Source organism: Cololabis saira, chromosome 23 (assembly GCF_033807715.1).
Source record: "Cololabis saira isolate AMF1-May2022 chromosome 23, fColSai1.1, whole genome shotgun sequence".
Lineage (NCBI taxonomy): Eukaryota > Metazoa > Chordata > Actinopteri > Beloniformes > Belonidae > Cololabis > Cololabis saira.
In genome coordinates, this window is record NC_084609.1 from 31,648,056 (window position 1) to 31,664,494 (window position 16,439).

The 16,439-nt window shown below is 41.2% G+C and overlaps 1 protein-coding gene across 1 annotated transcript in view; it reads left to right on the top strand.

The window, feature by feature from the left end:
• The window catches only part of mkrn1 (makorin, ring finger protein, 1), a 32,333-nt gene that overhangs the window by 9,650 nt on the left and 6,244 nt on the right, over window positions 1–16,439 (top strand). The window contains exons 3-5 of the mRNA XM_061714714.1: window positions 5,300–5,481; window positions 11,645–11,868; window positions 15,669–15,883. Coding sequence (XP_061570698.1) covers window positions 5,300–5,481; window positions 11,645–11,868; window positions 15,669–15,883 — 621 coding nt within the window. The remainder of the gene's footprint in view (window positions 1–5,299; window positions 5,482–11,644; window positions 11,869–15,668; window positions 15,884–16,439) is intronic.

Here is a 16,439-nt window from a genome sequence, read left to right on the forward strand (position 1 = left end):
CAAAAACAACCCCCCCCCCATCACTGGGCAGATTGTCCATAAAATGTAAAAATGGTGTCCACATGTCATTAAATTCATCAACTTTACCTCTTAGAATGTATGTTAGGTTTCCCAATACTAGGTGTGAAGACGTCTCTAACCAGAGTGGAATTAGGACTCTGAACATCCTTCCACTTCAAGGCTGTTACTCTTTTGACTCTTTTGAACTGTACCCCTTGCACTGAGTGGTATAGTTACTGTCAGTATGACGGTCATCCTGTTTCAATAATAGTCTGAAAAGTTTTAATCATCAAGCCCCATATCAGATAACACTGGATCTAGAATACATTTACTTTGGCGGGCATTTATATTTGTATCGGTTTTTCTTTTCCACCAGTACACCACTATTCCCTCCATCTTATTTTAACCTCCGATTCTTGAGATTCAGAATCGATTATCAGGATTTGATTCAATTCGATTCCGATATTGATTTGGGTTAGTGTTATTAAAACAGTTCTTTGAGCTGTTGCATGAATTATATGACTGTAGTTCTGCAACATATTAATACTAGTATTATATTGAGATTCAACAGCAAGTATTGCAGCTAATGATGCTGTAAGGACCAATCAGCTCCCAGAATGCTGATAGAACTGAAGAACAGAAACATGTGGGGCAGAATTACCAAACACATCCAGGGAGGAAACAGAGACGGATGAAATCGCTTTTAGTTTTTCCCACATTCCGTTTTTATTTGTTCCATTTTCGGTCTTTTTTGGTTTTTAATTATTGAGAAAACGGTTTTTAGCATTTTATGCAAATGTAACCCCAAGACAGTATATAAAGTAATGAAATATAGACAATTTATGCAATTGTAACTGAAAACTTTAATGTTTTCATACCTTTAAACATATTTAAAGGCAAAAACATGGCACCAGTTATTCTCGTGTCCAACAAAACATTCCTTTTTTGGGCATAAGCAAAAAAAAATACCAAAAGTTTTAATGTAATGATGAAAAAAAAATCGATCTTTAGAAGTACGAATCGATTTTTAGGAATTAATATGACAATCGATTTAGAATTCAGAAATTTTTTCCCCAACACAGACCTAGTTGAAATATTGATGCCGTGGTGTCTTTTTGGAGGCGGATTAGTCTGTTGCGGAGCTGGATTGACCCAGACGTTGAGACGTCTGGATGCCGGAGCATCCCCACGTCCAGCGGGCGCTCCCCCCCCAACAGATGGATGCTGGAGCTGCTCACATACTGGCTTGTTTTTCTCTCAGACTCAGCCTTTGTTGTGGCTGAATAAAGGATGTTAACATGTCTGTGTAGGGATGGAGCTGCAGGAACCCGGAGGTTTGTGCTGGGAGCTGTTTGGCTCCGCTGGGGGTTTCTATTGTGACGTCTCGGTCTCTGCAGCAGACAGCTTCACTGCAGCCTCATTGCAATTGCATAACCCCTTTCCTTTTTTTCCCTCGCTGCTTTCTTTGTCAAAGCAGCCCCCCCCCTCCTCTCCTGAGAGCTGTTGCAGGGTTTCTGGGTTCACGGAGTTCATTCTGCTGCAGCGCCCTCCTCCATCCCCTCCCCCTGCATTTACCCAGCATTCAGGACTCTCTGGGAGCCGACTGGTTAACAGTCTGACCATTCAGGGGGACGCTGGTGCACCTTGGTTGTGTCTGCCTCCTGTCTGGTGTGGGGGTTTGACGGGAACTGGCAGGGAAAACATTCAGAGCTTGATTTTCGCACGTCTGCTCTCACGGCTCCGAGACACCATCACAATTTAAAAAAAGAAAAGATTGGCTCTCCTCTGCAGGTGTGGAGTGTGCAGGGATGCTGTGAACCTGTGAGTCCACGGTAATTCTCCCACATAACTATCTGCTTTAAGGTAGTTTGACCAACCCCAACAGATGCAGAAAAGGCTGATTTAATAAAGCAATGATGGTACGTGGTTTTCTTAAACATTGGTAAAAAAAACGAAATACCTGGGACACATCATCAATGACTACGTTTACATGCAGTCAAAATAGGCGTTATTGCTAATATTCCGGTTACTGAAACATTGGGAATATTCCGTTTCCATGGTAATTAATCATTTGGGATATCTGGATCAAACCAGCGATGCGCGGAGAACGTGATGACGCAATTCCCGTCATTTCTGCTTCTTCTTCCTGTATCCAAATTCAAAACAAATGCTGCTTCGCGCAACTTTTCGCTCACCTTCTTGTAAATCTTCTATCCCGGTACTTTCTACCGTCTACAAATGCAGAAATGTTCATATCCTTCATTACATTTATGAAGTGATTAGTCTCCTCCTGGTCTTGTGTTTCTCCGTGTTTATAAGAACTTCCTGGACTCAAAAGACCAGGATTCCTTGTGAGCAGAGCATGTGCAGAAAACAAATTCCTGTTCCGTTTGATGGGGATATTCTGTTTGGCGTTTACATGACCCAATATTCAGGTTTTAAAGGAGTAACCCAGGGCTCATATTGGGGTTTTTAAAAACCTGAATATGAGCAAATTCTGGTTGGTGTTTACATGGCCGTGCAAATTTGGGTTATTCCCAATATTCAGGTTTTAAAAGGGTTATTGATGCTGGAAACGCAGTCACTGATGACATGACAGGTGATGAATATATGAATAAACAGCGTTGTATTTTATATATGCAGGCTAATTTGTTGACCAGAAGATTTTCCTGGTGTTCAGAGAGGGTGAAAGTGGGTCTTTTTAGGGCTTACTGTACCCCTTTTTATACTGCACCCTTATGGATTAAAGTTAAGAAGGCCAGCATCCATAAATTACAGGTTGCGTACAACGATTGTCTGTATTTTGCTTGGAAAAACCAAGATGGTCTAGTGCAAGTGAACTCTTTTGTAAAGTACAAGTTATCACTTTTCATGCTCTTTTGAGGCGATTGATGTTCAAATTCATATGTCGACTTAATAGCTCTTGTAATGCCATTATTATGATGTTTAACCAACCCAGTCCCCTTTTTGTCTTTTTTTTTTTTTTTTTTTTTTTTAAGATTTTTTTGGGCTCTAGTGGCCCTTTTATTGAAGATGCAGACTGGAAAGGGGAAGACACGCAGCAAAGGTGCGCAGGCCGGGATTGGAACCTGCAACCGCTGCAGGAGGAGGGCTGTAGCCTCAGTATATGAGCCGCTGCTTAACCCACTGCGCCACCGAGCGGCCCGTTTTTGTCTTTTTTTTAATGGACCTGAGTCTAAATAAAATGATAGATTTTTATTGAGCCTTTTTACACACAACTTCACATTTGTCTTGAAACAAAAATGACAAGATCAGAACATAGAAGTACGTAGACGGTACTCTGGAACAGCACACTAGAACCTGTAGATGAGCGGCGGCCAGCTCGCGAGCCGCATGCGGCTCTTGCGACTTTATTTGAAGGTGTAGTGAAAGACAGACGTGTAGGAAGTGGGGGCAAAATACGCCATGACTGGAATCAAACCTGCTTCGCTGTAGGGCTGCAACCATTCGTCTACGTTGTCGACAAAAATCGATAATCAAAATTGTCTACAATGAATTCCGTTGTGGACAATTGTTGCCAGACGTGGTTTTCCAATGGTGTGAGGTGTCTCACTTCAATACAATATCTGCAGAGAGTCGCGCATGCACAATAGTGTCTCAGCGCAGCTGCGGGAAATAAAACTTGAAGTTTGGGAGCATTTTAGCCTCGATACGGCGAATAAAAAGATGACTTGCGGATGTGGGCGGGAGCAGGATGAAGAAAACAGTCCCGCTATAGCAGGGCTCTAGTGTGCATCTTTCTTGTGTTTATTATCATTTGCCACATATAAAAGCAACCTCATACTAAATTAAAAAAAAAAAAAAAAAATACTAATTATCTGATTAGTCGACTAATCGTTTCAATACTCTGTGACTAGTTGACTATTAAAATAGTCGTTAGTTGCAGCCCTACTTCGCTGTACAGGGGAAGGTGTACATAAGTCGCCTGCTCAACCCATTGAACTATACGGTACTCGTGTTGAATTTTGCATTTGTGACACAAATAACTCCACTCTATAAATGGCAGGGGAAAAAATGCACGGCCAAACGAAAATATGAAGATGAACACAAGACGTTTTTAACAGAGTGGGAGTTTTTTTTTTTTTTTTTTTTTGAATGTAATGGCAAGCCATTCTGCCTGTCAGACATCATTAGTCACTCAGTACTTGAGTAGTTTTTTCACCAAGTACTTTTTTACTTTTACTCAAGTAATTATTTGGATGATTACTTTTTACTTCTACTTGAGTGATATTATTCTGAAGTAACAGTACTTTTACTTGAGTACAATTTCTGGCTACTCTACCACCTCTGGTCTCGGGTCAGAAGGCCGATGGGAATCCCTACAACACCGGCCCAGTCGTGGTGCTGGTTCACACAGCCCTCCCAAATCCCATTTTTAACATTAAAGGTATTGTGACATCATTTTTAACATGCTTTTAACACTATTAAAAGTCTTGGCCAACATCCCTCAAATGTGTCTAAAAGAGTGTAACAAGAAAAACTTCACTCTAGTACTCTTTTCCTGGCTTTTTATTACAGTGTTTTTTTGCGCCGTGAAAAATGCTTCCTTTCCCCCCTTTCCTGTCAATCATTGCTCCGCTCCTCCTCCAAACCTCCTCCTCCTCCAGCCATACGCTCACAGCGGCGTCGGAGAGTTAAGCCGGGAGCGACAGGCGAAGCACGGAAAAGCAGCAGGGAGAACCACAGCAAACAATCATAAAAATAAAGGCATGCAAGCAGCACTGTCCCCTTATCTTAAGTCCAGTCAGTGGCCGCGGGTCTTCTTAGCAGTTTTCCTCCGGTGATTAGAACAAAAGAGGCTCTAAACTTAAGCCTCATTTATGGTTCCGCGTTAATCGACGCAGAGCCTACGCCGTAGGGTTCAGCGTATGGTGCGCGTCGCCGCGTAACCCTACGCCGTAGGCTCTGCGTCGGTGTAACGCGGAACCATAAATGGAGAGGAGAGGAGACAGGGAGCTGGGTGGAGGGGGCAGTGATTTAGCGGATCGTTACGTAACGATCCGCCACCAAACCACATGCGCCGTTTTTGCATAGTTATGCGGAAAATCCCAGAAAGCACACAATACACTGAATGTTAAAAGTTTGTTGTTTTTTGGGTGTAATTGATGTCAAGACACCCAACAAAACACAAAAAATCAAGAAAAATTTGTTTTTCATGTCACAATCCCTTTAACTTTCTAGTTTGCAGGTAATCGGCTCCTCCTTGTTCCTGTTGGGACTTTGCTGTGTAAAGTCTGAGGGACCTTATGTTGTACTGACAGCTGTGTCTCTTCTTCAGGTATGAACACAGTAAACCCGTAAAGAAAGAAGAGCTGCCGAGCTCCCAGACGCTGCCACCGCCCTCCGCCTCCCTGGCCGGCCCGTCGGAGCCCGAGCCCAGCGGGCCACCGCCGGCCCAGGGGTCGCAGGACTGGGTCAACGCTGCAGAGTTCGTTCCAGGACAGCCATACTGTGGACGAGGTGAGCGAAACACGGAAACTAGCCAGGTTACCGTATTTCTGGACTATAAGCTGCACCTGCAAATAAACCGCATCCGCTCTATTTAAAAAAAAAAAAAAAGATACAGGACTGTCTCAAAAAATTAGAATATTGTGATAAAGTCCTTTTATTTTCTGTAATGCAAAAATGTCATACATTCTGGATTCATTACAAATCAACTGAAATATTGCAAGCCTTTTATTATTTTAATGTTGCTGATTAGGGCTGCAACGATTCGTCGGCATTGTCGACAAAAATCGATAATCAAAATTGTCGACAATGAATTCCATTGTCGACAATTGTCGCCAGATGTGTTTTTCCAACGGAGTGAGGCGTCTCACTTCAATACAATCTCTGCTGAGAGTCGCGCATGCGCGATAGCGTCTCTGCCAAGCGGTAGCGGGTAAACAGAATGACGGCGTCCCGTCCTGTAGCAGCTGCGCGTAACAAAACTTCTAAAGTTTCGGAGTGACGGGTTTCAACAATACACCAGTTTTAAATAGGACATTTTATTAACTTTTTGTATGAACAGCGTCAAAGTTGAATAAAATATCTACAGGACTGAAAATTAGAATATTGTGTTCTTTATTTCTTTATTTTCTGTAATGCAATTAAAACAACAAAAATGTCATACATTCTGGATTCATTACAAATCAACTGAAATATTGCAAGCCTTTTATTATTTTAATATCGCTGATCATGGCTTACAGTTTAAGATTAAGATTCCCAGAATATTTAAATTTTTTGAGATAGGATATGAGTTTTCTTAAGCTGTAAGCCATGATCAGCAATATTAAAATAATAAAAGGCTTGTAATATTTCAGTTGATTTGTAATGAATCCAGAATGTATGACATTTTTGCAAGACTATCACAATATTCAAATATTCTGAGACAGTCCTGTATTTTTCATTGAAGTACCCATCTTTCTCGTGTTTATTATCATTAGCAACATAATTAAAGCGACATACTAAATTTTAAAAAAAATTACTAATTATCCGATTAGTCGACTAATCGTTTCAATAGTCGGTGACTAGTCGACTATTAAAATAGTCGTTAGTTGCAGCCCTATTGCTGATCATGGCTTACAGTTTAAGAAAACTCAAATATCCTATCTCAAAAAATGAGAATATTCTGGGAATCTTAATCTTAAACTGTAAGCCATAATCAGCAATATTAAAATAATAAAAGGCTTGCAATATTTCAGTTGATTTGAATCCAGAATGTATGACATTTTTGTTTTTTTAATTGCATTACAGAAAATAAAGGACTTTATCACAATATTCAAATTTTCTGAGACAGTCCTGTAAGCTGCACCTGCATATAAGCCGCATCCGCTCTATTTAAAAAAAAAATAAATAAAAATAAAAAAAGATATACAAGCTGCACCTGCATACAAGCCACATCCGCTCTATTTAAAAAAAAAAAAAAAGATCTTTCAGCCGCAGATATTTCTGTTGTTAGATTAGATATCTACTACATGTACAGAAGGATTTAGAACTGTAAATAATGTACATGTTTGTACCTAAATAGATCATTTCCTAACAGTGTCTTTTAACACGGCAGCAACTTTGCTGATTAAAACGGGACAGAACCAAGAGAAAATAACCAGTATTTATTTATCTATTTATCTGTTTGAAATCTGCTTCTACTTCTATCTGCTAAAGTAGAAGTAGCGTATTCTTCTTTGCATTTATTTTGTCTTAGTTTTGATTCTAATTCCGGTTAGAGCGCCCCGAGCGGTGGAAGAACAATCCACAGAATAACCTTTTGTATAAGCTGCATGGTTGAAAACTTATGAAAAAAGTAGCGGCTTATAGTCCAGAAAATACGGTAACCTGGAGACAAGCAGCAACATCAGCTCTGGGTGTCAGGAGCAGTACGATGAGCAGTACGATGAAGAGCCGGCCTGGAAGTCGGCTCTTTGTTTGTTTATTTCGGTCATTTCCAAAGTAAGAATTCAAATACAGTAATCCCTGGCTATAACCTGGTTCACCTTCCACGTCTCGCTGCTTCACAGATTTGCATTGTGCATCGTGTTCTGCATTCTGATTGGCTAAACAGTCTCCCCGCTTCTTCACTTCCTGTGTCAATAACGTTGGTTGCTTAGCAACAAGCTGAGAACGACCAATGAGCTTCAGCAGCAGCTCAAGAACGGGAGCCTTTGATGAATCGTTCATTACAGTCTCAGATATAATCCATGTCGGTTTAGAAGAATCTTTTTGCCCAGAAGAAAAAAGAGCGACAACAACGACCCATAACTATGTTCTTCTCTGGAAAAAACACACCTGCACCGCCGCTTTAGAGCCGGCTTTACAGAGCGAGTCCGGATGCAGCGGCTCAGAAGAGCAGGGAAATACACACCGGTCACTATTTGTACTTATTGTATTTTTTTCATAATCATTTATCATTTTTCATTTTCTCCCATTCAAATCCAATTAATCAGGTCGCGGTGGGGCGGGGCTGATCTCTGCCATTTGAAGCCTTGTATAATAATTGTTAAAAAAAAACAACAAAAGGTTACTACCTCGCGGATTTCACTTATCACGGGTTCTTTTTGGAACGTAACCCCCGCCAAAAACCAGGGACTACTGTACAAAAGAAATGGAAGAAAACGTTAATGCTAACATTGGATTAAACCGGAATATATATAAACAAAACAAGACTGAAAAGGTGTAGGCTGAAACTTAGCTTATTACACGTTTATAATCAATGTCTGTCAGCTCCCACATTTACCGATACAGAGCAGTAAATCAATTAAAAGAAAAACATTTCAGATACTTTTGGTATATTGAAAACATTCAAATATTCTGTAGACCTATTTGTTTAAGTTCTGACACTTACATTAACACTCATACAATACGATCAGACTTAATGAGCATCTTGTTCTTCAATATATATTTTTTTTAATTTAGTATGTACTGCACTCTTTAATTTCCATTTCCAAAACATTCCAAACTGAAACACATCTATGTTTGACCTCCGTTCTGTTCTGTGTTTTAGTGAACATACAGCTTCCTCTAAGTTCGTATACACTTTGTCTTTGCTGAAACAGCTTCTTGAAATCAACAAGTTCATTAAATTTGAGCATCTGACAATTAATAAATAATTCATTGCTTCCAGATAATCAGCTCTGTTGATAAATCTTTTTTGGAGCAGAATAATTGGATTTATGATAGTTTTGTATGAATTCCCCCAAATCTCCACACAGTAAGTAATGTATGAGAGAATGATACAGTATTTGTAATGCATTTGTATTGAGATATTATTTAGCTTGATACAAAATAGCAATAGACTTAGATATTTTCTAAGCTTTAGCCGTGTTTATTTGTTGCCGTGCATGAGCGTTGGTATCGGAGAGCTTTAATGTTTCAGTAACTTTTCTTCAGCGATATTGACGGTGAATCTGGAGGCCAGAATTATGACTGTACGTTGAAAGGTTCAAGAGTTATGCCCTTTTATCCTAGGTAAGTGACCATGGTTATCCAAGTGTCCTGTTGGCGTCTCCAAATGTCCATTTTTGGAAACGCCTAGACACAATCTTACAAAAATATGTGTAAAATACAAATTTTTTGTGGTATCGTTACCAGATTTGAGCTTGCACTAGATAAGGCTTCATGCTGTGGTGCCATTGTGTTTTCCAGCTAATAAGGCCCAGTCCCAATACACCCCCTAGCCCTACTTTTCATCCCTACCCCTACATTTTGTGCGTTCCCGTGAGGGTAGTGGTGTCCCAATTCCTCTTTGCATGTAGGGCTAGTGGACATAACGAGGGCTAGTGTGTATCAATCTAGCTCTTCAGAGCGAGGGATTTCAGATACTGACTCACCGACCGAGGGCCAGAGAAAATTTCCCAGAATGCTTTACGTCATCATTTGCAGACTGAATCAAACAAAAAAACATGATGGACATTTTTAATTTTTTAGTGAATAAAATCAATATTTTGAGTTAGTTTCTGCATAAAAATGGATTTATGGTTCCACGTTACACCAACGCAGAGCCTACGGCGTAGGGTACGGCGTACGGCGTACAGCACGCGTCGCCGCGTAACCTACACCGTAGGCTCTGCGTCGATTTAACGCGGAACCATAAATCAGCCTTTATTCTGGCGCGATCTGAAAAAACTCTGCAACAACGAGCAAGCAAGTGATTATGTACATTCACTGAGTGAATATTATGAAAGTAAAATATATATTTCTCGCTAGAAATGTAATCAAAACGCATTTTTATGTAGAAACTAACTCAAATTATTGATTTTATTCACTAAAAAATGAGAAATGTCCGCCATAATGTGAAGCTGCAACGGTTTCAACCTGATCTCACAAAAATCCGTGAAATGCCCAGGACCGCTTACGTACCCGAACGTAAACCACGCAGTGACGTAGCAAGTGGTGTCCCGATCCCTAGGGGCTTCATTTTTAGGGCTAGTGGTAGTGAGTGAGGGCTAGTGGTAGAAAGTAGGGTGAACATTGGGATTGGCCCTAAGTCACAGCTACACTCGTCTGCAGACATCTGGTTACAAAACAAGGGACTGCAGATGCAAATTAGCCTAAGGCTAACTCTGGTGCAATGCATCAAATATTTACATTTTTTTTTTTTTTCTAATATTTTTATCCCGGTTTTTTTCCCATTTTTACCACCCCGTGCTCCTACCTAAGTGACAGTCCTGGGCATTGCCATCCTCTACCAACCCCGGGAGGGCCCTGCACTGAGCTCAGGTCTCCTTAACCTGAGGAGTGAGCAGGCCGCATCTTTTCACCAGACAGGGTGGGGTTTCTCCGGCCGAACGTAGCGCGTGGAAGGATCACGTTATTCCGGCCGGATCCTCCCCACCCCATCTGGCGCCCCGGTTGGCCAGAGGGGGCATGTGTAGCCCAGGACTGTGTGCATGTTTTTTTGTGAGGGTAGAGAACATTAGCTACCCAAGGGAACACGGGGAGAACATGCAAACTCCACACAGAAAGATCCTTTCGCCAACCCCACCCATGGTGTGGGCACTGAAGTCATGGGGGAACTAACACGCACTTCAGCACCCACAGCGTCCCCCGGCGGGAATCGAACCCAGGAGATAAAGGAGTGCAGCTGTGAGACCGCTGCACTACCTGCTGTGCCACCGTGCCCCCCAAATATTTACATTTATGTTTTTAATTGCACATGGTCCCTCTCAAATAAAATTTAAGTAGAAAGTAGAACAAATTTCCGGCTGAAATAAAACTATTTCATTGTGTTCAAACTGAGGCCACGTTTCCACATAGCAAAAACGGTGGTGTTTTCATGTGTTTTGGTCGTTCGTTTACACGAAAACGGAGCTCAAAGTCTCCAAAAACCATCATTTCTGAAAACTCCGGCCAAAGTGGACATTTGCAAAAACTCAGTTTGCTTGTAAACAGAGAGAAACGGAGATTTAGGCTTCGGAACGTCACATTATGCAACAGAAACGTCACCAGCGTCATGTGTGCCACCTGTGTTTACAATTTGTTTGGCCACCGTCAATATTTTCTTGTATTTTACTTGTTTTATATTCTAAAGTCACACTTAAAAGTAACTCCACTTCTCTGTCACTCCAAACCAAAGACTCTCGTTCATCTTGGAAGTAACTGGAAGTTACTCGTGTCATTAGTTGATGTTTTTTTCCAGGATTCTGATTGGCTAGCATGACTTTATCTTCTCGTTACACTGCCCCCTGTAGGTTTGGCTGCTCATAGCACCTTAACAGATATTTATGCGGGTTCCTGTAAATGATGGTATTTTTCAAAACGTAGATGGGGAAATATCCGTTTTTGTAAATACCCAGCTACGTGTAAACGTGGCCTTAGATTACTCAATTCTAGTAGCAGTTACAGTGATTCTGACAGTTGAGGGAGAAAAACTTCAGAGTGTTACCATTCAAAAGAGACCAAAACCATCCAAGTACTTCAAACGGTTCAAGAACAGCTTTCAATTTACTTTGGGAATGCCTTGGATAGGCGTTTTAGGCAAATTTGACAGGAATGGTAACAGGTTAAACAGCACGTCAGCGTGATCCATGGTTGGTGCAAACCATTTGAAGCTTTTGTGCCACCTGTCTCAGCTGAGATCGCCGTACCTGACGGGCGTTTTTCCAGGTCCGGCTTGTAAAGGTTCTGTGTTCTGGTGGCGTGTGTGCAGCTGAGCCAGCGAAGGCGGAGACCTCGGGCCCTCTCATCGAGGAGTTGGACAGCGACGCAGCCGGGGACGGCAAAGATCTGAGGAAGCAGCTCTGTCCATACGCCGCGTCGGGAGAGTGCCGCTACGGCATCAACTGTGCCTATCTCCATGGCGACGTGTGTGACATGTGCGGCCTCCAGGTCCTCCACCCCACCGACAACAGCCAGCGCTCAGAGCACACCAAGGTAACGGCGCTCCCAGGCTAAACTGGCAAAGATGGGAAAAACTAGGAAGATGACCCTTGAGTTTGTGAGGGATGTTGTAATGTAAATGTTGTGATTCACTTCTGTTTCCTGGGACGGGCCTTCATCTGGTAGGAATGTAGGTCGGCTGTCGGCAACCCGCGGCTCTAGAGCCACATGCAGCTCTTTAGCGCCGCCCTAGTGGCTCCTGGATCTTTTTCAAAAATGTTTGACCTTTTTTTTTTTTTTTTTTCCTGTTTTTCCTTCTTCTTTTTTCCTTTTTTTCTATTTCTTTTCTTCTTTTTTTCTTTTTTTTCTTCCCTTTTTTCTTGTTTTTGTTCACTTATTTTCTTTTTTTTTTTTAAATCTCGACATTTCGACTTTTCTCGAATTTTTTACTTTTTTCTCGAATTTTTTACTTTTTTCTCGAATTTTTTACTTTTTTCTCGACTTTTAGACCTTTCCTCGAAATTTTGACTTTTTTCTCGACATTTTGATTTTTTTTCTCGACATTTAGACTTTTTTCTCGAAATTTTGACTTTTTTTCTTAACTTTTTTTCTCGACATTTCAACTTTTTTCTCGAAATGTTGACTTTTTTTCTCGACATTTCACCTTTTTTCTCGAAATTTTGACTTTTTTCTCGACATTTCACCTTTTTTCTCGAAATTTTGACTTTTTTTCTTAACTTTTTTCTCGACATTTCAACTTTTTTCTCAATGTTGACTTTTTTCTCGACATTTCACCTTTTTTCTCGAAATTTTGACTTTTTTTCTCAACTTTTTTCTCGACATTTCAACTTTTTTCTCGACATTTAGACTTTTTTTCTCGAAATGTTGACTTTTTTCTCGACATTTCACCTTTTTTCTCGAAATTTTGGCTTTTTTTCTCAACTTTTTTCTCGACATTTCGACTTTTTTCTCGACATTTCGACTTTTTCGACATTTCGACTTTTTTCTCGAAGTGCAAATGAAAAAAAAAATCTTCCCCAGTTCTAACTAATATAGAAACATGCAGCATGTGTTTCCTTCATTCTAAGGCTGATACAAGACTTTTAATTTTTTGCGGCTCCAGACATATTTGTTTTTTGTGTTTTTGGTCCAATATGGCTCTTTCAACATTTTGGGTTGCCGACCCCTGATGTAGGTGATAGTGGTCTGCTGTGGGGAGGAGAAGGGGGTATTTAAATATTCCTTTTAATCCTCGATGTCAATCACTACGGAAGAGTATTACAGCCATGCAGGAGAAATAAGAGCTGGAGTTTGGAACTGCTGGGTGGAGACGAGTCCTGCTCCGGTCCTGGTCAGGACAGAACAGCAGGACACAGCCGGGGGGGGCTCTGGCTGACGTGCTCCACATGTCCTCATGGCCGCTGGACATGGCCAGTTTGACGGGAAAGACATGCTGCCTCGTCCAACAACTGTATGGAGACATGCTGAGACAAAAGCCCAAGAGTGGGCAGCACAGATAAAAGCATCATGCAGAACAAGCAGAGACCCGCTGGACATGCTGACCTGTACTGGACCAGAACTGGACCAGCACGGGGACGTCTCCTCGTGGACACCAGGACACCAGCCAGCATGAAGACACAGCTGGATTCCTGCTCAGGCAAGGACAGCAGCAGCTACCTGGAATCTGGCCATGCAGTCAGCGCATTGAAAGAAATACTGGTCTTTGATCTAAGAAATGACTTGCATCGCCTATAGGGGTGTAACCATACACTAATCTCACGATACGGTACGATACACGATATTGATGTCACGATAACGATACAATATTATAGCAGTATTTTTTTAACAACCTTGAATGAGGAACATATGACTGGAAAAAATTGTCTTTTATTTATTTGAAAGATACAAAACAATGCTGTGCGTTTTCCCTATTGTTACAGTTTGTAATGCTTTATAACTGTTTAAGTTTTAAAGAGAAAGCCAGGCCAACCATTTTCCACAAACTGAACTAAAAGTTAATGTCAGGTTTGCATTAAACATCTTCAGTTTCATACAAGTACAAATATTTTACCACAAACTGAATAGTTTCTCTCATGTATGATCTGACTTTTTTCTTTTCCAGAAATTTAAAAACTAAAATTAAATAAATAAATAAAAGTAGGTAAATACATACAATTTTACATCATAAAAAGATTGATTCATGCTCACCTTATAAGTGTAAGAGGAGATTTATTTTTGTTAAGAAGGTTATTTTGGTAATTCAGGGTTGATTATTTTATAAATCTATTCTTTATATTGTGATGTAAATCAGGGACTATAATGACACTAGTCAGTTTATCTGTAGTGATTAATCTGTTTTAGATTGGGCGGAGTGATACGCCACAGTACGGCACTAGGTGCTGTGTTGATGTTCTAAAATCCTACACTGTTGAGGGACATTAAAGTACACTGGAACTCAGCAGAAGTTGTCCCCGTGTTTATCCTACTCACCACCCCAAAAAGGTTTAATTTAATAAGGTAAGGCTTAACTCTACACCAGACTTACATCAGTAAAAGTTCAGAGCTCAAAACCCTGCAAGAGTCCCGTGATCGGGACCAAAACGGTACTAGTTTCTTCTGAGGAGGAAGATTTTGGTCCGCGGGTCGAGGCGTTACTAGTCAACACAATATATTAATATTAATAACCCAATATCGCAATACAGTTTGTCACCTCCACGACACGTATCGTGACGTTTTTGTATCGCGAAATTTCGTGGCACGATATATTGTTACACCCTTAATAGCCTAATATAAATGTATTATTAGAATCCAAAAGGTTATTTCAATAAAAAAAGCAAAGTAACCTACTGCTGATGTGTATAACTAGAATATTTCCAGTAATGTGCAAAGGAAACCATTCATAAAATGTGCTTTGACCTGGTCCCAGCGGGGGATGCAGCGACACCGATGGAAACCCCGATCTGCTCCCCCAGTGGGAAGAAGACTCCGCCCAGATCCACGTGAGGACAGATTCCCAGCGCTTTCAACACCAGCGAGGTGCGTTTTAGGTAAAACTTGCATCCAGTTCACCATCCAGAGGGAATGTAGTGTCTGTGGGTGATTTCAGAGGAGGGACGCAGCCCTGGAACCAGAACCTGCTCTTTCTGCACAGACACCTGAAGTGAACGGCTCCGGTCCAGCCGGCCGGCGGAGGCCTGCGCTCAGTCACGGTGTGTTCTGAGCCAGTGTACACGCACAGCAACTTCCATTTCTTCTCTTTTACGTGCCTCTGGGTTTGTGTACAAGCTCTTGTTCAGGTTCTATTATTATTAAACCTTTATTTCATCAGGCAAGCAGGTAAGAACGGTTCTTATTTACAAATGCGGCCTGCAGGTTTGATGTTGCCTTCTCCTCATCTCACCAGTTTGTTTCCTGTCTTGAAGGATACATACAGGACATGATCAGCAATATTAAAATAATAAAAGGCTTGCAATATTTCAGTTGATTTGTAATGAATCCAGAATGTATGACATTTTTGTTTCTGTAATTGCATTACAGAAAATCACAATATTCTAATTTTCTGAGACAGTCCTGTATTTACAGGTTGTTCGTCTTTTATACTTTACAGTTGATCACTTTACTTTACAAGCTTGCAGTCTTTTATTTTGGTCCATCACATGGTTCATTATAGGATCCACTACGACGACAAAGTGAATAATTCTGAAAAATATGGAGAACGCTGTCGCTGGGATCAGTGATACCTGAGGATCTGGTCCTCACTGGAACGCTGCTGGCTCATGCTTCTCTCACAACAGGATGAAACATGACTGCGTGGAGAAGAGCTCACATTGTGCTTTAACTGTTCCCTCTTCTAGGCGTGCATCGAAGCTCACGAGAAAGACATGGAGATTTCTTTTGCCATCCAGCGCAGCAAGGACATGATGTGCGGCGTGTGCATGGAGGTCGTGTTCGAGAAGACCAACCCCAGCGAGCGCCGCTTCGGCATCCTGTCCAACTGCAACCACTGTTACTGTCTCAAGTGCATCCGCAAGTGGAGGAGCGCCAAGCAGTTCGAGAGCAAAATTATCAAGTGAGTAGAGCCGCATGTGCTGCCGTTACATTCTTAATCTGAAGTTGATTGGAGGAATAAGATTTAATGCAGTTTACCTAGAACCAGAAACCGCAAACTAGGGCCCAGTCCCAATCCCCCCCCAGTCCTACTTTTCAGTCCTACCCCTAAATTTTGCGCGTTCCGGTGAGGGTAGTGGTGTCCCAATTCCTCTTTTCACCTAGGGGAAGTGGAGAAAACGAGTGTAGTGGCTATGAATCTGTCCCTACGGATCAAGTGTTTTCAGATGCTCACTAGCTGATCTAGGGCCAGAAGAATTTCCCAGAATGCTTTTCGTCGTCATTTGCAGACTGAATCAAAAAAAAAAAACATGGCGGACATTTCTTATTTTTTAGTGAATAAAATCAATATTTTGAGTTAGTTTCTGCATAAAAATGCGTTTTGATTACATTTCTAGTGAGAAATATATATTTTACTTTCATAATATTCACTCAGTAAATGTACATAATCACTCGTTTGCCCGTTGTTGCGAAGTCTTTTTCAAACCTCGCCAGAATAAAGGCTGATTTATGGTTCC